This window comes from Meles meles, chromosome 4 (assembly GCF_922984935.1).
Source record: "Meles meles chromosome 4, mMelMel3.1 paternal haplotype, whole genome shotgun sequence".
Lineage (NCBI taxonomy): Eukaryota > Metazoa > Chordata > Mammalia > Carnivora > Mustelidae > Meles > Meles meles.
The window spans coordinates 151,797,782-151,821,705 of NC_060069.1; the positions used below are offsets into that span (position 1 = coordinate 151,797,782).

General features: G+C 36.5%; 1 protein-coding gene across 5 annotated transcripts in view; it reads right to left on the reverse strand.

Moving 5' to 3' along the window:
* The window catches only part of SCAF4 (SR-related CTD associated factor 4), a 71,207-nt gene that overhangs the window by 37,420 nt on the left and 9,863 nt on the right, over positions 1-23,924 (reverse strand). For 4 of the 5 annotated variants that reach the window (XM_046002788.1, XM_046002783.1, XM_046002787.1 and 1 more), the window contains exons 2-7: positions 9,228-9,311; positions 8,292-8,336; positions 6,607-6,768; positions 5,345-5,480; positions 4,867-5,006; positions 4,075-4,251 (exon numbers count right to left, since the gene is read on the reverse strand). In XM_046002788.1, the coding sequence (XP_045858744.1) occupies positions 4,075-4,251; positions 4,867-5,006; positions 5,345-5,480; positions 6,607-6,768; positions 8,292-8,336; positions 9,228-9,311 (744 nt within the window). Of the gene's footprint in view, positions 1-4,074; positions 4,252-4,866; positions 5,007-5,344; positions 5,481-6,606; positions 6,769-8,291; positions 8,337-9,227; positions 9,312-15,191; positions 15,206-23,924 lie in introns of those variants that run through there. The other variant, XM_046002786.1, reaches the window with a different exon arrangement.

The window sequence follows — 23,924 nt, forward strand, 5'->3', positions numbered from 1 at the left end:
CTGGCCCCTTAGCACCTTGGTTCACAGACAAACCAACGCCACACAAATGCCATCTGAAAAAGAATTTTTTTTAAAAAAGATTTTATTTATTTATTTGACAGGCAGAGATCACAAGTAGGCAGAGAGGCAGGCAGAGAGAGAGGGGGAAGCAGGCTCCCTGCCGAGCAGAGAGCCCGATGAGGGGCTTGATCCCAGGACCCTGGGACCACAACCTGAGCCGAAGGCAGAGGTTTTAACCCACTGAGCCACCCAGGTGCTCCTGAGAAAGAATCTTTTACTGTTTTTCTTCACCAATTATAAATGAAGTGTTTTCTGATTATTTTCTATACACTTATTTTATAGTTAATTTAGCAACATAAATATTAAAATATTCACACTAAAAACGTTTGGAACTTTGCAACCATGAAAATGGGTGCATATTTTCAGTTAACTGTAAAAATGTACCAAGACCATCTTATCCAATCACTATAAATCCCTAAAGAAAAATGTCCATATGCTGCTTGCTCAAAAACTAATATGACAAAGAAAAAAGGGAATGGCACAGACACGGCCATGAAGAATTTACTACCTGGGCACCAACTTCTTCCTTAAAGCTTCACAGCTCATGTCAGAGTACCAGAAACATGGAAGGAAGGAAGGAAGGAAACAAGCAAGCTAGCTCAACACGTCACAAGATCACATGTTTAGAAGAGCCATTTAAAAATAAGATGACATTTGTTCAGCAAGGAAGGAAGGTAACACCACAAACACCTACTCCTACCACCATCTACTGTTTACGTATCTATGTATGATACTTCATCACAAGAGGCCTGCAATGTACACATAGCTTAGATATAATTTCTTCTTTTTATAGACAAGGAATCCAAGACCCAGGTGATTAAGAAACATTACTCAGACCGCAGAGCCACCAAATGGCAGAACTGGGATGTGGACAGTTCTTTTTGACTGCAAATCTCTCAATCTCTGGCATTCAAACAAGCAGTCGTTTCCCTCAAGCTGTGCCCGTTCTAGTCATGGATTTTCAACCTCAAATTCCTAAACTTGTGTTGTTCTGTGGTAGTTCTGCCTAGAAATTACGGTTCTACTTTACTGGATAAGAGATTTCTGAATTGGGCAAGAAAGTCCCCTTCTTGGATAACATTATTTCTTTGTAATGCTAGGCCATGTCATTAAAAGTTCTTACAGAGGGCGCCTGGGTGGCTCTGCTGGTTAAGCGGTCAACGTCTGCCTTTGGCTCAAGTCATGATCCCATCGAGCCCCACATCAGGCTCCCTGCTCAGCGGAGAGCCTGCTTCTCCCTCTGTCTCCCTCTGCCTCCTGCTCTGCCTACTTATGCGTTCTTTCTGTCAAATAAATAAACAAAATCTTAAAAAAGAATTCTTAGAGTAACTGATCTAACTGCGACCAGACACCTTGTTGTCTTACACATCAGCATGTCATCTGACCCTCAAAGCAGCAAGGCCTACACGCTGCCGTCACTTTTACAGTGCTGCACAATGAATACTTAAGTGACTCAGCATCAAGACAGAGTCAATGATGGGAGTCAAAATTAAAACTCAGGTCTAGACTATCTACAAGAAACAAAACTTCTGGTCTTTACTGTTTTTCACATGTAGATATGTTCTTCAAAGTTTTAAGATTTATACCTATTGCGTTGAAAATGATTTGAAGAAATTAAAAAATTAAAACTAAGATCCAAAAAGACATTTTTGTTGCTTTTTAGGAAAGTGAAGATCTGTGAAGCAGCTGAAGCTGTTCTACTAGCTTAAAACAGACCTTTTAGTCAAAGGAAAATCACAGCATTTCTTTTTCTGAACTTCATGTAACTGACAAACACCGACCAAATCACTTGACCAACAAAGGACTCCATAAGCATTTCTATTATTCAGTATTTTTTGAAGCCCCAGCCACCAGTACAATAAGAAAAAGAAACAGGAATACATATGGAAGAGGAAAAGTCAAATTTAGTAGCTACCCAGAAATCTGAGAACCAACTAAAAAATTAAGTGTTTAGTATCATGAACATTTAAAAGATAAAAGAAACAAACAGGAAGAATGACTAAACATCTTAGAAATAAGTGATGTAATAAATGTACAAGATTTGTATGAAAAGGGATTTTAATAAATGGACATTCTGTGTAAAGCTCTTGGTACTTCTTAAATTAACTTATAAATTCTAAAATTTATGTCAAAGTTCATCTTGAAAAGTATGATGTGATGGTTAATTGGATCAATCTGGCTATAGGTTACCATGCCCAGTTGTTTGGTCAAATATTCATCTAGATGTTCCTGTGAAGGTCTTTTAAAAATGTGATTAATATTTAAATTAACAGAATTTGAATAAAGAAATACCCTCCATAATATGGGTGGGCCTCAACCACTCAGCGAAGGCTTTAGGAATAAGAACTTTGGTTTCCCCAAGAAGGAATTCTCAAGACAGCAACATAAAAAACCTTGCTCTGTAGAATTCAGACTCAGAACTGCAACATTAACTCTTGCCTAAATTTCCAGCCTGCCCTACAAATTTCGATTTGCCAGCCTCCACAACTGTGTCAAACAATTCCTTACAAATTAACCAATCTGTCCCTCTCTCACTTTGCATGTGTGCGGGCCGTGTATGTAATACTTGGAAATGAAATAATATAGTACAGAAGCTGCAAGTAGTTAAATTGTTATGATGCAGAAATAATTACATTAGGAGGACACAACGGAGTTCAAATGCCCACAAACAGACATAGAAACAAATGAGAATTCAATGTATGACAAAAATAGGGAGGGAGAATTGGCTATTTCCAAAAAGTTCAAGATACAACTATCTTGAACCATATTCTAAAACAGGTTCCAGATGGAATGAAGAGACAAACATAAAAAAACAAAAACATAAAACTACCAAAAGAAAATATAAAATTTTAAAAAATATATACGGTTGGAGAGTTTTCCTAAACTCTGAAAAAACATACACAAATCTGTTCCAAACAGGTAACTGCTTTCCTTTTTACTTTAGAACTTCCTGTATTGTTATTTTTCCCTATAAGCATGCACTCCTTTTCGACTTGAAATTTTACCCAAACTTCTTTTAGTAAGTAGTTGTTCATAAATCACGAAGATATAATGACTAGTATTTGTCAAATGGATTCTTAATTTGGACTACCAGCAATAAAATTATATCTTAAAATTAAAATCTGGAAAGAATAAAACATTTTAGAGATGACTAAGCTAAAAGATTTCACTTAGTTCTAGGGTTTTCAAACATTTGTATTTTTGGCAGTAGGACCAAAAAAAATGAAATTTTATATAGTCATAAACCCAATAAACAGACAAGACATAAAACAGCTAAGACAGAGTTGTCTGGGCTGCCATTTCCACAGGAAGCTCTGAGCTCTATGAATCCAGCAGATCTATATCCTTAGTTGTAGCTCCTTAAACGTGCCTCCAACATTGCAGCTAGAAGACACTGCACCAAGGAAACTCTCAAGTTATACATATGGTAACTAAGTTCTAAGAGCAAAAAGCAAAAGGCAACTTCAGTGTCTGTCAACAGGGGAATGGCTAAACTGTGAGGTGCACATGTAATGAATACTCCTCACAATAAGCACTCAGTAAAAATGTAGATCTAAATCTAAACCTTCAAAATGACAAGAGAATTAAGATCAAAACAAGTTAAAAACTGTGTGTATATATATTTATCTATTAAGCATAAAACATGCATATATTATATATTGTAATATAAATATGTACTACAACCAAATAAAGAAAAACCTATCCACAGGAAATTAGTTCAGAAGAGACATACAGCAAAAACTTACAGTAGTTATCTCTAAGTACAGGGGTTAATGGTGAAAGTTCTCTTGTTGACTTTCCTACTTCCAATTTACTAAAAATTTTTGCAGTGAGTATACAGTACACACTTAGAGCCAGGAAAAATAATCAACGTTTTGCTGTCAGGGGGGAAAATCCTTTAAGTCATAAAACAACAAAATGAACAATCTAGAGAGAAAGAGAGAAGTACCTTCCATATCCTAAACTGAGCGGTATAAACATTCAAGGTGGGTTATGTAAGAGAATCAAGCCTACCTTGTCAAATGCAGTTTTTTGCTCAGGTGGAGGGAAAACAGCTTTTTGTTCAGGTGGCTGTGCAGGAGCTGTCTTTAACTGAGCTGTGATGGCCTGGACCTGAGCCATCACAGCATTGTCAATGGCTGGCGACTGCGGTTTTGGAGGCTGTTGAAAAGTCTGAAGGATCTGCTGAAGCTTAAAGAATGGGAGAACTGATAAAGCACATAACAAAGTATAATCACAGTATCAAAGGTTGATTTACTGGGAAAAAAAAAATCTTAAAGGTAACTCAAAACAGCACAGGCACAAAGCGAACTGGAAAAAGAACACACCTTTTAGTAAAGGTTAAGTCTGTTGTAAATACCAGGGACACAGTGTGTGTCATTTAAGGTTAAACATGTCTGCTGATACCCCAACAGGTAGAAAACAACAGTCAAAAAGAGAAAATACACTGAACTGTGAACAAGGTAAAGAGATGTTTTCTAGAAAAATGTAAAGAATATCTCCAATCCAAACATAATTTTGGAGTTAGTCTGAAATGCTAGAATCATGAGCAACAGTACCAACCAGTCAGCAGTTCTGAAGTTCTCTTCACAGGGGCACTGCTACAGCTCAGCGCACGGCTCCTGCATTTCTCACCTTTCCCTCCTTGCCCGTTATCCCTATGCTGTTACCTGCCTCGTAAATGCTTTTCTAGGTGAAAAGGAGAAATATTTCCTCCCTTGAATGTGTTCATTAGTTAGGAATAGAAAATAAAAACTGAAAATAGTACCTAACTGCAAGGAATTTAATCTTGAGATGGTAGTTTACCTGTTGACCTTGAGTTGTCTGAAACAGTTGGGCCACAGCAGCAAAAGCATCAGAGCTAGGCAGCTGTGGTACAGTTGGTACAGAGTTTGTAGTGGCTTGGGGTGGTTCAGAAGAAACTTTAACTGGAGGTGGAGGTGAACCTAAAAAAGAAAAGGCCATTAAGACCTGCAAAAACTTTAATCTTCAAATTTTCCTTTTTAAACTCCATTAGCTTTTTTACTAAAACAACACTGCATTTAGTTTAAAATACAGGAAAAAAATAAAGATCATGGTACTAGACTCTGTACTATAGCAAATACATGAAAGAGCATATTTTTATTAGAAATAAGAACTGTGAAAAGAAAACCATACCTTCCAAGATGTAAATTCAAATGTCTTTCTTATAGAAAAATTCCACCAATATAATCAGACCACGAACTTCTCACATACAAAAGTTATACAAGTATTTTTCTAAGTTCACAGATATACTTGGCCATACCTTCATTATTAGTAACATTTTCTGCTACTGGGGCGGCGTTACTGGTTCCCGCAGCCATGTCCAAAAGAGGCTGAATAATTTCAATTTTGAATACTCCATTTTTTTGCCAAAGGTTCAGCACACGAACTATTTTACTCTGTTACGTGCAATAAAACATGAACATACAATAAATATTTTCACAAATAATGTATTATACCTCTAAAAAAGAAATCTCCAAGCTAGTAACTCCATACTAAGTCTGTTTCATAAACAAAAAAAATTTATCTTTAGAATTGCTAAATTCTGTTTATTACTGTTTATTACTACCCTAATCAGCCTTTCTTCAGTAGTATACACTAGAATAAAAAGCAAGGGGGAAAAACAGAAAAAAAAAATATAAGCTAGATAATCAAAACAAACATAATAAAAAATGTACTTCAAGTTTTCATTATATTTATGATTACAAAGAAATACCGTCACTGACAAAAAAAGTAATTATCTTAGAAAAATAAATGAAGTGAAGAATTTCTTCAGGATGATTTTAACAGTTAAAATATTTAAGAAACTGGCCTATAACTGATAGCTAAGCCGTTTTATGGCTCAGTAAATATGACAGCGATCGAGAGAAGATGTGTTACTCATGGGAAAAATAACTCTTATGTCCTACTCAGGAAATGATTTTTTTGTCTTGTATATTTTTCCCATTAAGAACATTCCTCTAAGAATACAGATAGAGAATCCACAACACCCAAATTTATATAGTATTCACTGTAAACGTCTTCATTCTTCTGAGTGGATTCAGCAGTGTATTTCTCCCATCTACTGGGAGTCCAGTTATCATGTCTGTAATGTTCTTTCTTCTACCCTTTTCATAGCACATAGTAAAATCAGCTGTAAAAATGAGGAATTAAATACTGTAGTCTGATTGCTAATGAATACCATTTATGTTCCAGTCTCTCAAAATGCTAGGGAAAGCCATCAATTATTGGTCCCTTCTTTCTGGAATAAGCAACAATATGAGATAAGTACCGCCTTTTTCTATGGCAGAATTTATCACTCAATTACGAGTCAATCTTTCCAACTCCTTTTTCAACAGTACAACATTCCACAAGAATTTCACAAGAAAATACATAAACATGAGATGGCCACAAGAGAAAACACTGGGTTTTGTTTCAATTTCACAGAGCTCCCCACATAATTCTCTTTCAAATATATAGTATGCATTTAAATACATTTAAATACAGAAATAATACAAGTTTTATTTTAAAAATTATTAACTATACCTTATCTTCAGATGGACAAAGATATAAATATTGGAATGTGGCGGTTATGTTTTTAGAGAATCTTGGCCCAAAAACATCTTTATCAGTTCCAAACTGGTGACGAGACTGTCGCACAATTGAGTCAATTACATATAATCCTGGAACCTTGTACTCTGGTTTACACTACAAAGACAAAGATGCAAAGTTAATACAAGAAAAGCAAAATCACAATTTGATGCCCCAAAATCTCTCTTTTATGTGGATAAACTCTGTATATCCAATGATTGTTTCTATTTAGAAACTGCTTGGGTGTTTGGTTCTTTTATTGGCTAGCTTGTCAAATTTCCCACAGGTCTGTACAGAATTACCAATTCTCCTGACTCTCCAGATCCCCAGTACTTTACTTTCCTCTGATCCCTCTCCCCACCCCACAATTTCCCAAAATCAACATTACTTTACCAATCCCTAAGCCACTTCCACACAAATCCACTTATTATAATACTCTCTACTCCCAATTCATCCTGTTTAAAAAAATAATTTCTACCTTTTAAAGTTATCAAAAAGATAGTTTTAGTAACATCAATTTTAAATCTACTCAAGTATAGTACCAGAGAAAAGAAAAACTGACAGATCACATTTTTGGCCCACCAAATTAATAAGAAGAAAGGAGAAACAGATACATATATATTTCTGGTGGTACAATCTTTAAGGATGATGATTTAGCAATAACAGCAAAGCCTTATTTGATCCAACAATTCCACATCTAGAAATTTATCATAAGGAAAACCATTAAGATGTGGCTAATTTTTTCCTTAAGGCCAGCCACCGAAGTTGAAATGTCCAAAAGGAACTAGCGGAGTAAATTGTGGAAACAATCATGCAATGGAATACTTTTTGCAGACATTTTATGATAAATTCAGTGGGAAAGCAGCTATTGATGTCACCAGTTTCTTTTATGAATGTATGTGTACAGAATTAAAAAATGAGTAGATCCAAATATAAATATCATAGTAATCTGGGGTGGTGGCAAATAGGTAATTTTAATTTTTTTCCATTTTGCTTAATGGTACTTTGATTTGCTACTATAAAAACTTCTACTGATCTTTTTTTTTGGTCTATTGGGACTCTTCACTCCTAACTCTCAGTTAATATTCAAAGGCCATGGATTAAAGACAATGCCACACACATTTACTGGTTCGTACTACAAAACACAGCTCCAGGTTTTGGGGAGGGGAGGGGTAGACAGAGAGGTTTAAGTCTCTGTTCTCAGTCCTCCCCTGGTGAGAGAGATAGATGTATGCTAATCACATCTGGTTATAAAACCAGATACAACTGTAAAAGTGAAAAATGATTTAATTATGATAGGAGCAGGAAAAAGCTGGAAAAACTTTACAAAGTGATTTCATTTGAAATACTTCAAGATGAGTTAAATGTCAATGAAGTAAACGGCAAATGGCACAGGAGGCACATCAGACTCAGAAGAGTCATGCTGAGTACACAGGAAACTTGTCGAGTGCCTACCTTATGTTTACAGCATTGCTATACATTTTCAGTTAAAAAACAAACTCAAGCGATTAACAAGAATACCTAGTGACAACCTTTTTGGTAGAATGGCTTTAGAAGCAAGCAACCAAATTACAATTTACAAAGTAAATTATGAATACTGATCATAACTAAAATGAAGCAATAAGGAAATGGATAGTTACCTTTTTGATGAACTTTTCAACTATTTGAACTACATGCTTATAAAGCTGAAAAGAATTGTAAGAAAATTATTATACAGTTTAAATATTTCTACATATTCAGTAATATAATTAGGAAATACTCAAAACCTTAAAATTTGCACAATGTGAATTCTCAAAATACTGAATGAACCATGACAAATAATCCCTAGTCAGTAAGTGAACAATCATGAATCAGAAGAGAATTAACCAAAACAGAAACTACAAAAATACCCCCAAAAGGTCCTTTTATTAAAGATTTTTAATCAATAAGCCTTAATAAAGCAGTGTATTCAGGGAACTCGAGCCCGATAAGAACAGTGGAACTGGAACTAAATAATGCAGTTTCTAAAGTGAGTCAGCTACTTAGGCATGATCTTGAGGAAAACATTTAACTTCATGGAGCGTAAGTTGTTTTTTAAATATAAGTATGAGGCTAATACTCAGCTGATTTATGGCAAGAATTAACTAAAACAAAGAAAAAATCCTTTCATTCTACTCTCTACTTCTATTCAACTTTCTGACACACACACACCAGCAAATACGTGAGACAACAGATGTGCTAATTAGCGTGACTGTCTTAATCATTTCATAATGTGTAAGTGTATTAAACCATCATTTTAAAAAATTTATTTAAACAAACAATTATTTTAAAATAAATTTGATTTTGTCAATTATACTTCAACAAAGTTGGAAAAAATATAAATGGGAAATACTAAAACAACAAAAAAGGAAAAAAAGGTTTTTTTAAAATAATGTGTTACATTTCAAATATATTGCACTGTTTTATCATGTGTCTCCAGCAAAAGCTAGTTACTGTTCTTTGATTCATGCCTAACCTAAGAGGATGAATTCTCATGTTTAAAAGTATTTTCAAAATTTCAAAAACATTTTTCTGAATTAAATATATTTTGTTCTTACCTTAATAGCTTTAATAGCAGCTTTAGTGATAAGAATCATCTTGGCTCGAGAGATGGGAGGTTTCATATCCATAAGTGAAAAGAGCTTAAAAAACAGAAATTAGAAATTAAAAGTTAGAGGTCAATTCCCCCCACTTCTACAAAGATAATGCAATTTATTAACTCAAAGAATAACAAACTTTTGGAACTAAGCTGAACAATTTAGCTTGTAAAGAAAATCCAAGCACTTTCCTATATACCTGCATCACTACCAAGAAAATACAATGGGAAAAGATACTAAAAATAGTAAGAAAGAAAAAATAAGAGATTTACTAAAACTGTAACTAAAAAACAAAAACAAAACCAAACAAACAAAAAAACAAACCTAGAAAATTTTACTGAAGAACTCAGAAATAATTTGAATGGAAACATACCAGGGGTTTCTGAGATTGGCACAGAATAGTATGACTCAATATTTAATGCAAACCTTGCTGAGATTTTGGAGAACTTCAAGTAATTCTAAGGTTCATTTGGAGAAAGATGTATTAAATTAGGTAAGAAATTTAAAATGCTGGAATTCACAAAAGAATAGCACCATATTTACCAAATCTCATAACAGTAAATCCAACAATAAGGTGCTCCCCATGAGATTCAACCACACATGCACACTTTTCCTCCCAATATTTAAATCAAAACAAGACATAATCAGAGCCCATGGAGAGTTACAAAGATAAAATCCTGACATTAAGAAGCTTGTATCTAGCTTCTTAAATTCTTCTTTTTTTGTCTGCTTTTGTTTTGGTCAAAAAAAAAAAAAAAAAAAATTTATTTATTTGAGAGAGGGCATGTTCACGTACTCATGGGGTGGGAGGCACAGAGGGAGAGGGAAACCAGCAGACTCCCCACTGAGCAGAAAGCCCGCCCTAAGATCAGGACATGAGCCTAAACCAAGAGTCAGCTCAACCAACTGAGCCACCCGGGTGCCCATTTGCATTTTGTTTAATCATGGGCACATACTCACCCTAGGACTTCTAAAAAGATAATTTGTGGGATTTTTTTTTTTTTTTAAGTAGGCTCCACCCTCAGTATGGAGCCCAACACAGTGTGGCTTGAACTCACCACCCTGAGATCCAGACCTAGCTGAGATCAAGAGTTGGATGCTTAACTAAAGGAGTAACCAAGGCACTCCTAAAAAGATACTGTGAAATAATTAAGTTTCAGGGTTTTATATGAATCATATTCCAAACAATGTTGATATTCCACATATGTAATCTCTAAGACACAGATCTTTACTGGATCACTAAGAAGTTAACCTAAAGTACAAAAATCTCTTTTCATAAGGTAAATAGCCCTATTTGGCAATATACCATAAAAATTCAGAAAATTTTCACGGCTTTTCACACAACTACAGGCACAACGGGACTATAGATAACAGTAACAGTAATATTAGAAAAGGCATGGAATGCCAGAGATAATCAATACAAGAATTAGATACTCTGGTTTAAGCAGAGAAAGGTAGAATTCTTCCATAAGTAATATTAAGATTTTTAAAAATGGGGAAAACACAGATATTAACAAAGGAATTTGTTTTAAAAAATGTGATTCTCTGAAGAAGGTCACAATTCTTTATTATTTTTTTACCAAGGTAATAAAAATTATCCCTGAAAGTAAATGCTCATTAACAGAAAATAATTAGAAAGGAGACAGTAATCTTTGAGACTAATATAAACTGATGGGAAATGAAAAAATTTAAAATATTACAATTTAAATACAAATTCTAAAAATATAAACACTGCATGATATATAGCATGCATTTTTATAAAGGATATTTTCTTACCATTTATAAGTTATAAAAATTTATTAAGGCAATTGTTATTACTGCTGTTCTATTTTCTTCTCTGTAACTTAATATAGAGAAAAGGGATGCAAAAAAGTTTATACATGATCTTTAAGAATGAACAACAGTGAGAACTACTTCTTTGGTCATTAAAAGCTTAGAGAATCATATTTTCATGAAACCTAAGCAGAAAGTACTCATTTAATGTATCAAATAGCACTCCTTGATTACTTCAGCAGTGAGCAACTTGCCTTATTAAAAAAACCTCAGCCAATTGAGCACACAAGATAGACCAATGTACCATCGCATAAAATACTCCATAGTCTCTATTTAAATTACAACTTGTTAAAAAAATTAAAATACAGACTATATCATACAACACTATAACCATTCATGCAAAACACCAGCAAGAGAACCCTCAAGTGCTATTATCAAAGAGCCAGTAAAAGGGATGTTAAACATTTCATGAAGAAGGATGACTTGGTAAGAGAGGAGGGAACCAGCATCTGAGGGCCTATGACGTATAAGGAAGAATTAAATTTAGTGGTATATAATTTTATTTAATCATATTAACAACTGGAGGGAGGAGGGAGGGGGATGGGCTAAATGGACGATGGGTATTAAAGAGGGCACTTGCTGTGATGAACACTGGGTGCGGTATGGAAGTGTGGAATCATTAAATTCTACACCTGAAACCAATTTTACCATATGTGTTAATTAACCAGAACTTACAGAAAAACGAGAGGAAAAAAAAATCCGTATTACATATGTGTTAATTAACCAGAACTTATAGAAAAACTTGAGAGGAAAAAAAAATCCGTATTAACAACTAACACAGATTCTCTTCCACCTGTTTAAGATGATACTCAAAAGGGTTACTTATATCGGTTTCGGATGATGCCAGGGAATGGGTTTGAACTATAATTTTCAGATTTTATAGCTCACAATCCCTTTTTTTTAAAAAGATTTTATTTATTTGACAGAGAGAGTAAGCACAAGCAAGGGGAGTGGCAGTCACAGAGGGAGAGGGAGAAGCAGGCTCCCGGAGGATCTGGGAACCCAACACGGGCCTGGATTCCAAGACTCTGGGATCATGACGTGAGGTAGCCGCTTAACCAACTGAGCCACACAGCGGCCCCTATAGCTCACAATTTCTAATAGCACATTCATACCCTTAGTACAATGCTGCTTATAGATTTTTTTTTTTTAAAGAGGAAGTGTATATTAATTTTTTAAGTTTTTTTTTAAAAGATTTATTTATTTGACAGAGAGAGATCACGAGTAAGCAGAGAGGCAGGCAGAGAGAGAGGAGGAAGCAGGCTCCCCACTGAGCAGAGAGCCTGATGTGGGGCTCGATCCCAGGACTGAGATCATGACCTGAGCTGAAGGCAGAGGCTTAACCCACTGAGCCACCCAGGTGCCCCAAGTTTTTTTTGTTGTTAAGATTTATTTAACAGAGAGAGAGAGAGATCACAAGCAGGCAGAGAGGCAGGCAGAGAGAGAGGGGGGAAGGAGACTCCCTGCTGAGCAGAGAGCCCAACATGGGGCTCGATCCCGGGACCCTGAGACCATGACCTGAGCTGAAGGCAGAGGCTTTAGCCCACTGAGCCACCCAGGCGCCCCAATGCTGCTTAGAGATTAAATACATACGAGACCATTATGACGGGGAATACAGACAAAACATGAAGCAGGCATCTGTGCCTGTCTATATATGTATTATATTGACTCAGGGATAATGACTAAACATATTCAATTTATACTGAAGTTCAGGCAGACATGAGAATGTGGATCTTGAACAAAGAAAAGGTCCAGTCTAGAAAAAGAAGTCACAGAGTTAAGGCCATGAGTGTCGGTGAGAAGAAATTTGTAGTAAGAAGAAAGCCAAGAAGAACACATAAGGTAGGATGTATCAAAATGCCACTGTGGTATACAGAAAGGGGTTGCACAAATGCATAATACCAGGATAAATACCAGAAATTAAAGGCATTTGGCATGGTCAAATGTGGTCAGAGGTGCAAAGCAAACCTTGTATGGTTTGACAATTAGGTGGCTGAACAGATACTAGTTTTTGAAAGTGATTTCAAAGTCCAACTGGTAAAGAAGTAGGAGGTGAGGAGGCAGAAATGCAGTTTTGGATAATTTTTCATTAGCTTAACAAATTTCTGAGCTCTCAGGAAGTGTCAAGCTCAGTGAGTGGTACATAGAGGAGGCAGAGCCATGTTTCAGTGCTTTACAGATGACCGCCCTTAAAATATCTCTTACTTGTGAGCACTGCGATGCTTCTGTCACATTTAAGTTTCTTTTTAGCCAGTCTTTGCTTTCCTTTACAAATGACTTCTTTAATCTTAAAGCCAAAAATCTGTATTTGTTATAAAGAAAAATAATACTACAGGCAGATAGAGAAGTTTCAAAACCAGAGGCTGAAAAAATTACCTTTAAAAGCTCAATGAATGTTACTAATATTTTACTGACTTCTTCGAAGGACAAATTTATCAGTTTCTACCTTTTGCAAGGCAAAGAGATTCCCTGATATCTAGATCAATACCTTCCTTGAATAGAGAGACCCAGAAATTATGCTGAAATTGATATACCTTACTGTAACTATGTGCACTGACACTACGTATTTAAATGGAAACACTAATTGCTTTTGTGGTAGTTAGATATTAAAATTCCACATGAGAACACTGAGGCATGAAAATTCAAGAATCTGCTCAAAATCATAATTTAGGTGGTAAATTTAATCTGTGGTCCACCACTACCCAAAGCTCAATAAAGAAATTATTTCATTAATACTATAATACATTATCCTGGAGGAATGAATAGCACACAGACATTAAAGATGATAGGCTATACAACTAAATTTTTTTTTTTTTTTTTTTTTTATTTTCATTTATTTATTTGACAGCGAGAGACAGGAGATCACAAGTAGGCAGAGAGGCAGGCAGAGAGAGAGAGAGGGAAGCAGGCTCCCCGCGGAGCAGAGAGCCCGATGTGGGACTCGATCCCAGGACCCCGAGATCATGACCTGAGCCGAAGGCAGCGGCTCAACCCACTGAGCCACCCAGGCGCCCTTAACAGTTATATATAAATATACACATATATATGCAATTATATATACATATATGTGTGAGTGTGCGTGCGCGCGCGCGTGTGTGTGTATGCACATGAAGATCGAAATAAGAAAGTATACCAATATGTAACTGTTAGAGGGACCGGACCCAAAGATTTTTTTAGTAACAAAAAAATAAGTGACACAGAGATAAAGTGCTATGTCCGGCCAAGCAGTAAGTTAGAGGTAATGTACTAAGTCCTTGAGTGGATCTAGAGCAAAATTTAAATTTAATAATCTTAGATAAGAAAGAGTTAATTGACATGTTGGCTGAGAAATCTCTCAGAAGTACACAACCTTGTGGTGGTGATCTAAGAAGACTCAGATTATAGTTCCTGAATTTTTCCCCCCAAAGGTATACTCACCTTATTTATTTATTTTTTCATTACTCATTATTTTCATTTTTCATTAAAGGTAACATATAATGTATTCTTTGTTTCAGGGGTACAGGTCTGTGAGTCATCAGTCTTATACAATTCACAGCACTACCATAGCACATACCCTCCCCAAAGTGCATCACCCAATATCCTCTCCCCTCCAGCAACCCTCCGTTTGTTTCCTGAGATTAAGAGTCTCTTATGGTTTGTCTCCCTTTCTGATTTCATCTTGTCTCATTTTTCCCTCTCTTCCCCTATGACCTTCTTGTCTTGTTTCTCAAATTCCTCCCATCAGTGAGATCATTAGCATAACAGCATTTAGTTCTATCCCCATCGTTGCAAATGGCAAGATTTTGGTGTTTTTAATGGCTGCATAATATTCCATTGTATACATATACACCACATCTTCTTTATCCATTCATCTGTTGACGGACATCTAGGCTCTTTCCATATTTTGGCTATTGTGGACACTGCTACTATAAACATCGGGGGCAGGTGCCCCTTCGGATCACAACATTTGTATGCTTGGAGTAAATACCCAGCAGAGCAATTGCTGGGTCCTAGGGTTATAGTTCCTGAAATTTTAAAAACAATAAATTTCTGTTAAAGTAATGATAAGAACAAGATCAATAATCAACTGTCTGGGATATCCAGACTCCCCACCTGCTAGGTATGAGAAGTTGTTTCTTCGTTGTTTCTTCATCTGTAAAATGAAAATAATTAGCCCCTACTTATTAAGGCAAGTTTAATACAAACAACACATATAAAGACCACTAATGCAGCACCTAGCACAGAGTAAATACACAACAGACATCACCTATTACTACCACCACACATAATTTTGTTGAAAGGAGAAAGAATCCTGGAAATAATCCAGATGAGTGTTTTTTCAAACTGTGGGCTGAGATACATTAGAATATAAAAATGAGCTTAATGGGTGACAGAAATTTTTAGTGCAATAGAGTTAAAAAAAAAAGATAAACAATTGTACACAGCAAGGTAAGTATTACTTAGTGAAATTTCTCAGTTTTGTGCGTGGGTATGTACACAAAAACATCTATGTAAAATTATAAATCTTACTATGGGGTGACAGTCAAAGGCAATGACTCAGAGAAAAAGTCTTTTGTCTTAGAAATGAGGGAAAATAAATCCCCAAACTAAATGCTGTCAACTTTCAATAATGAATAGAGTCCTCAAGCCATTAACGTATTTCTTATGAACAAACTGTGGAGAAAAAAGCAGCACTGTCAACTTAGAAAGAAAAAAGTTTCGTATTTTTCCATCAAGTTTGGAATACACAGTATACAGAGAGTAGAAAGAGGGGTAAAGATAATTTGGGCTCTAGTTATTTCTTTTTTTTTTTTTTTTTTTTTTTTTAAAGATTTTATTTATTTATTTGACAGAGAGAGAGATCACAAGTATGCAGAGAGGGAGGAGGAAGCAGGCTCCCCGCGGAGCAGAGAGCCCGATGCGGGGCTCGATCCCAGGACCCCGAGACCATGACCTGAGCCGAAGGCAGCGGCTTAATCCACTGAGCCACCCAGGCGCCCCGGGCTCTAGTTATTTCTGACCAACATCCAATCTCAGCCAACAAACCTCAAGAAAATAACCCACCAGCTTCATACAGAAGCATGGAGAACCATAAACTTTAATATAATTCCAACAAACTCTACTAGTGGAAAAAAAATCAGATATATGGGTACTCTGGAAAGAGTCAGAACAACCTGGTTTTGATTCTGGGTCCAGCAATGTAAACAATTCTGGGCAAATTATATAACTCTACAGGATGCAGTGTCCTCATATGTAAAACGGTATGGTAGTTACCTACTGCAGAGGCTTCAATGAGAACTGAGGGAGCTTTTGCATGACTAGTGTATCATCTGCGAGCGCTCAGTAAGTGTCACTAAGAGCGGCACTCTCCCTACTACTACAGCCCCTAGTCACCACTTGTGTCATCTGTCAATGAAAGCAAGCATGTCAAGGTAGCCAAAGAAACCCATGTAATTCTAATACAAAATAGAGGAAGCATAGGCAGAAAAAGGTACAAGACCAACATGGAAGGCATTAGTAGAAAAAAGTACTTGCCAGCAACAGAGGTGTTTGGCTTTTTCCTCTGTCACTAGCTAAATGCCTAGTATAAATGTGAACACAGTTTTGCTACGGGACATATAGAGAAACCTGATACACAAAGCAGTCTAAAAATTATGAAGAATCATTCATCACAATCCCTTATACCAATAAGGAATAGTTTCAAGAGAAGGTAAAGAATGAGACTATTTGGCCTGTGACACATGTTGAATTCAGTTTGAGGTAGTCAAAGTAACATGATACTCTATTTACTAACACTATAAACTCTAGCAAGTTTAGTTAACCTCCCTAAACTTCAAGGATCTTCTGAATATGAAAATGGGGATTAACAGCATACATTTCATTTCATAAGGCTATTAGGATTAAATGAGATAATAGACATAAATCTCAGCCTAGTACCTAAGATATAAGTGACTCACTAAATAAAGCTATACAATGCCCTGAGAATCTTTACACACACATTGAGTTTAACTTTTTGTTATGGCTTACTGTAGTATCTTTTTTGTATTACATCTACTATTCAAACACTGCACTTAGAGAAATCTTCTCTACAGTGACAATACCATAGTATCAAAGTCTCTTAAATCCATATAGCACTTTAATATCTAACCTGGTACATAAACTGAATTTAGAACTACTTTTATAATCTGCAGTCAAGTGACATACGGCTTAAAACCCCTAACTAATCAGCTCCAATGGTTACAGATGCCTCCTGTGTACTAACCCCCAATCTCCTTTCTGATACCTTCTCTCTCCTGTTCCAATTCTGATTAGTGAGCTCTCTTGCAGGATAAAATATTTAAAGCTGACTAAACATGTTTCCCACTGAACTATCTTCTTCAACTATTAGTGAGATGGTACTTCTAGTGAAATGGCTAATTCCTTTTAAGTATGATATCCCCAAATGGACATCGTCCAGATGTATTACTGTGTTAATGGAATCCAGTGGACTGCTTTTTTTTTGTTTGTTTCCTATTTCTGCAGTAACACATTACCACAAAATTAGCAGCTTAAAAACAACACAGATTTATCTTACGGTTCTGGAGGTCAGAATTTCCCTAGTCTGAATTCAAGGTGTTGGCGGGGCTACTATATTCCTTCTGGAGGTTCTAGGGTAGAATGTATTCCTTGGCTTTTCCAGATTCTACAGGGTGCCTACATTCCTTTGGCTCATGGTCTGTCCCTTCCTCCATCTTCAAAGCCAAGAGGGTAGCATCTTCTCCTCTCTGACCTCTGTGATTCTGTTGTCACATCACTTTCTTGACTCTACTCCCTCTCTTATATAATGACCCATGGGATTACACTGTGCTCATCTAGATAATTCAGGACAATTAACCCATTCTAAGATCCTTAACCCAATCACATCTGCAAAGTAAGGCAACTTATAATAAGGTTCTAAAATTCTGAAGTGGATGGGGGAGGAACTTTCTTTCCTTATTTCTTTCTTAAAAAGATTAATATGAGAGACCACGTGTGGGCAGGAAGGGGCAGAGGAAGAGGGAGAGAGAAACTTTCATTGATTTTGCTGAGTTCAGAACCCAGACACAGGGCTAGACCTCAACTGAGATCATGATCTGAGCCAAAACCAAGAGTGAGGCGCTTAACTCACTGTGCCACCCAGGGGCCCCAGAACATTATTTAAAACAAACAAAAACTAAACAGTTTATGTGTTTTTGTAACCCACATCTATAATAAACCAAAACCCTCGAACTGTTTTCAATGGAATCTCTATCAAAACTAGATCTTCACGTTGACTTTATGTTGTTTTCTGACAGTCCCTTTAATCTACTTAGGTCGTCTGGAAATAATTTTCTGCTACTTGATGTAGCAGCTACTCCAATTAGCTTATAAATTTCATGAACTTTCATGAATGTGCTTATATGACTTCTTCCAACTCAATGGTTTTTAAAAAATTAGTAAGAACAGGACCTACTGGGGCGCCTGGGTGGCTCAGTGGGTTAAAGCCTCTGCCTTCGGCTCGGGTCATGATCCCGGGGTCCTGGGATTGAGCCCCACATCGGGCTCTCTCCTCCGCGGGGAACCTGCTTCCTCCTCTCTCTCTGCCTGCCTCTGCCTAGTTGTGATTTCTCTCTGTCAAATAAATTAAAAAAAAAAAAAAAAAAAAGAACAGGACCTACTTGGGGGATGACCCGTATAGTCCTTGGACACTGCCTGTCAGCTAAAACTGACTTAATAATACTCTTATCCTGCCTTTATTTTTCTAACGTATTCGCGATGAAATCGAGACACATATCTTTCTGAAATACTTGGTTTATAGTCCTCAGATAAAACACACTTCACAAAAGAGAAAAGTTTAATTTGGTCTGCTATGAATTGTTAGTGAACTTCTTCTGGCTCTGAGTATTTTAGAAATTTCTAGTAACAGGACCAGCAAAGATAAAAGTTATTGGCACTGAGTCTTCGATTTCTGGAATATGCCTTTTCCTGTTCTTTACATAGAGCTATCAAAGCAGTTAAAAGAATTAGAAGACCATATTAGTCTAAACAATTCTTCTAGTCCCTAATCCCTCAATGTTTCCTTTAGGAATCTTTCAATGGAATGCTTACCTCTACCTTTTCCCCCCTAACTTTAAAAAATTTGCTTTCCTCAAATTTATTTTATAACGAATCATACTGATTATACATGCAGTATTCCCTCCTTGCTATTATCACCTCTAAGAAGACAAATTCTGCCTTAAGCTGGTATTACTAATACTTATTTACAAACTTTAAAGAAAAAAATATGAATCCTTCCCAAAGGAAGTATGTACACTTAAAGTGACAGGCTGATAGTAAAATCTCCCTCCTGATAAGACGCAGGTATCAAAGCATTTAATTCTAATCTTTCTTCCTCTTTCAGTCATTTGACTCAATATAATCACTTTCTTCTGCAAAGATGCTTTGTTCATCTAATTACAGCCTGAAGACCACACCATAAAATACTGCTGGAACAATTAGGAAAGGGATAGTTAACAGCTCCTTTTACATGGCATTTCACTTTACACCTTAAGTACACTATACCAAAGGTCTGTTCAAACTAATACTTTCTTGGGGTGCCTGGATGGCTCAGTGGGTTAAAGCCTCTGCCTTCTGCTTGGGTCATGATCTCAGGGTCCTCGGATCGAGCCCCACAGCAGGCTCTCTGTTCAGCAGGGACCCTGCCCACCCCCCCTCACCCCGCCTCTCTGCCTACTTGGGATCTCTGTCTGTCAAATAAATAAATAAAATCTTTAAACTAATACTTTAACATGGGGCAATTCGACATGATGGGGGATGGGTTGACAGGTACAAAGAGTTGCAAACCAATCACATGCACAATGCCATTCTACCAACTATGCTGTTTTACCTGAAAGTAGCACTTATGCAAACAGTAAGAGACAGTGAAATTGAAAAATACGTAGAGGAAAGTAACTCAATTAACAAAGGAAACCGCAACAGCCAATTAATAAACATAGAAAAAAAGCTCAACTTTACCAATAATCAAAGAAGTACAAAGTAAAACAATGAGACACAATTCTTCAGCTGTCTAACTGGCATGAATGTGGCTTGGCATCAAGCAAACAGAGCCCTCTGCTGATGAGACCTAATTGGGGAGTTTTAATTTCACAAGAAATTTAAAGCTATGTATCAAGAACTGAAAAAAAAAAAAAATTCTTATCTTTTAAGCCAACAATTCCACTTCTAGAAATTTATCTAAAACAATAATACATGCTTCAATCTTCCATGATGACTATTTCAAAATCAGAAAATAACTTATTAAAAATTTTGATCTGGTAACCGTGTAAAAATTTCCAAACACAAGTGGAGGGGAAAAAAGACCAAAACATCCTAAAATATTAATGGTATTCAGTGGGATATTATTTTCTTTTTTTCCTAATTTAAGTTTACATAACTTGCATTAACTTTAAAGGGAACGAGATGAAAATCTATTGATTTTAAAAATGAAACATTTTATGTCTGAGACAAAAATGCATTTCTCAACCTCTGATTATAAATATAATAAAATAGGGGCGCCTGGGTGGCTCAGTGGGTTAAATCCTCTGCCTTCGGCTCAGGTCATGATCCCGGGGTCCTGGGGGCTCTCTGCTCAGCAGGAACCATGCTTCCTCCTCTCTCTCTGCCTGCCTTTCTGTCTACTTGTGATCTCTGTCTGTCAAATAAATAAAATTAAAAAAATATATATATATAATAAAATAATACACAGAACCATCATTATCAGATATAGCTTATTCATGGGTTAAACCGTGTCTCTGAGTTATCAAAAATTTTCAAAATTATTAAAACATATTTTTAAAAATAAACTTAAAAATTTACCCTTTAAATATTTATAACTGATGCCCTTGTGGATATAAAACTCAAATTTGAGAAATCACTATGTTTGTATTTTGTTGATCTCTGCACATTAAAGAAAGTATCCCTTTAGTTACTGACATACTTAAATGCCAAGCAAATTCTATTTACTTTCCATAGAGTCAGAAGCCCTTTGAAACCCAAACGGTAACCAATTTTCATCCTGCTTAGAGGAAGGTATAGAGAGACAAGACAGTCTGGCATTAACATGAACTATTCCTAAGAGGGAGCAAATGTACAAGGCCTTTGAAACAAAAAGTCAGGAAAAAGAAACCATTGTCTCCCTGCTCCCAGTCTTTCATTTGACTTAAACACTAGAAAATCGTTCCATTTATTTCTCCACAAAATTCACTTTTCAGATTTCTAAAGATCCCTAAACCAGATTATTTTCTTTCTTTTTTTTTTTTAATTAACGTATAATGTATTATTTGCGTCAGGGGTACAGGTCTGTGAATCATCAGTCTTACACAATTCACAGCACTCACCATAGCACAAATCCTCCCCAATTCCACCACCCAGCCACGGGATCCCTACCCCCTACCCACAGCAACCCTGAGTTTGTTTTCTGAGATTAAGAGTCTCTTATGTTTGTCTCCCTCCCAATCCCATCTTGTTTCATTCCCTCCCTCCACCCCACATGAGGCCCCCAACCCTGCCTCTCAAATTCCTTTTATCAGAGATCGTATGATAATTGTCTTTCTCTGATGGACTTATTTTGCTTAGCAAAATACCCTCTAGATCCACCCACGTCGTTGTATAAGGCAAGATTTCGTGGTTTTTTTTTGATCCTAAGCAGATATTTTTACAAGCAACACAGGTGCACAGAATATTCAAGTTCAAAAAAAATTTTCATACTTTTCCTACATCTTTACCTTACTACATCCTCCTACAAACTCTCCAAGTTTTCTCCTAGTTCCAGAATTTGCAGTAATGCTTTACAAAATACACACCTATACGTGCAAATAAAAATTATGAATATTAAATATGAAACTACTTTTGAGTTAACTACTTATTACTTCTGTGTGCATTAAGGAAAGAGAGTATGGGTGTGCCTGGGTGGCTCAGTGGGTTAAGCCTCTGCCTTCAGCCTGGGATGGAACCCAGCATCAGGATCTCTGCTCAGCAGGGCCCACTCTCTCTCTGCCTACTTGTAATCTGTCAAATAAATAAAATCTTAAAAAAAAAAAAAAAAAAGAAAAGAGAATATGGCAGGGGCATCTGGGTGGCACAGCTGGTTGAGTGTCCAACTCAGTTTCAGCTCCAGCCATGATCTCAGGATTGAGTCTGCTCTGCCCTCTGAGTCCACCTGGGACTCTGTCTCCCTCTCCCTCTCCAGCTAGGGCTAAGCTCTCTCTCTAAAATAAATAAATAAATCTTACAGAAAAAAAGAAACTAGAACATGGCTAACAACAGTTTTAAACATCCTCTGCATTATTCCACACTTTTTAATTACATCACCAAGCCCTATTTGTCACCCATTGTTGCTGGCAGAACTAATTTTCTAGGTAGTTAATTTCTCACAACTTACTCTGTAAAGTATGCCTTTAATTTATTCTTCACTTAAGAGTAACTCTGCTATAATTTCCAAGAATCTACCCTTTACCCAAAAATTTTCTTTAAAAAAAAAAAAGAATTTATTTATTTATTTGACAGAGAGAGATCACAAATAGGCAGAGAGGCAGGCAGAGAGAGAGAGAGAGATAAGGAAGCAGGCTCCCCACTGAGCAGAGAGCCCGATGTGGGACTCGATCCCACGACCCTGAGATCATGACCTGAGCCAAAGGCAGAGGCTTAACCCACTGAGCCACCCAGGTGCCCCTACCCAAAATTTTTTAAAGTAATCTCTACACCAACCTGGCGCTACACCCCACCAGAGATCCAGAGTCCCATGCTCTACTGACCCAGCCAACAACCACGAGCCCCTCATTCAAACTTCCCACCTGCTGTGGACACCTGCTAAAGAGAGACACCAAGGCTGTCTCTCTTTAACAGGGCTTTTAACCCATTCAGTTCCAGCTCAGGACAACAGGTCATTTTTTCAGTCCTTAGCTACATTTTGGTTCACTGAACTACAATAAATCCTCCACTTCTTTTCACTTGATCAAGAAATAGGCCAGAAGGTGATTTTAAGAAGTGGCAAATATTTTCTCTATGTCATTATTCTACTAGCAGATTCCAGATTGCAAAATTACTTTTACTGTGCTTCACACTAGTGACCTTTGTGTCCCCCCAAAATTGTTTTCAAACAGTTTTGTGAGGGGTGCCTGGGTGGCTCAGTAGTTCAAGTGTCTGCACTCAGCTTGCGTCATGATTCCAGGGTCCTGGGATTGAGCCTCGCAAGCGGTTTCTTGCTCAGCTGGGAGCCTGCTTCTCCCTCCCCCTCTGCCCCTGCTCTTTCTTCCCACTCTCTTAAATAAATAAATCTTTGAAAAAAAAATTTTTTTTGGGGTGAATTAAGTAATTTTCTCCTAGACTTCAACTGAAGAAATAAAAATTAGTTCCTGGATATAAAATCATTTGATCAGAAGAAAAAAGAAAAATTATCCCATATTTAATGTATTTCATTTATAACCAGTTCTTTCCACAAAGTTGTGATGAATGGATTTATGCACAAGTATGGGACTAAAAATGAAAATGTTAGAATTTATAAAATCCTCAATTTAAAATTTTAATTGTGAATATAAATTAGTAAAAGAAATATAAATGCCTAAAAGTGCATTTAAGTTTCAAATATGGATTAAATATGCATGACTTAAAAACTTACCAAACTTCATTATTCTTAAACTTCTACAAATCCTTCCAGAACTATACATTATAGTGTACTTACTACCATGCTTCAGATGTAAAAAAGTTGTTACTGAGCCCTCTCGCCTCATAAACACTCCAGCAGACAAGGACCCACTGCTTAAAACCTCCAGCGCAACCATGTGGGGCTATGGACTGGGCTCAGATGCGTAC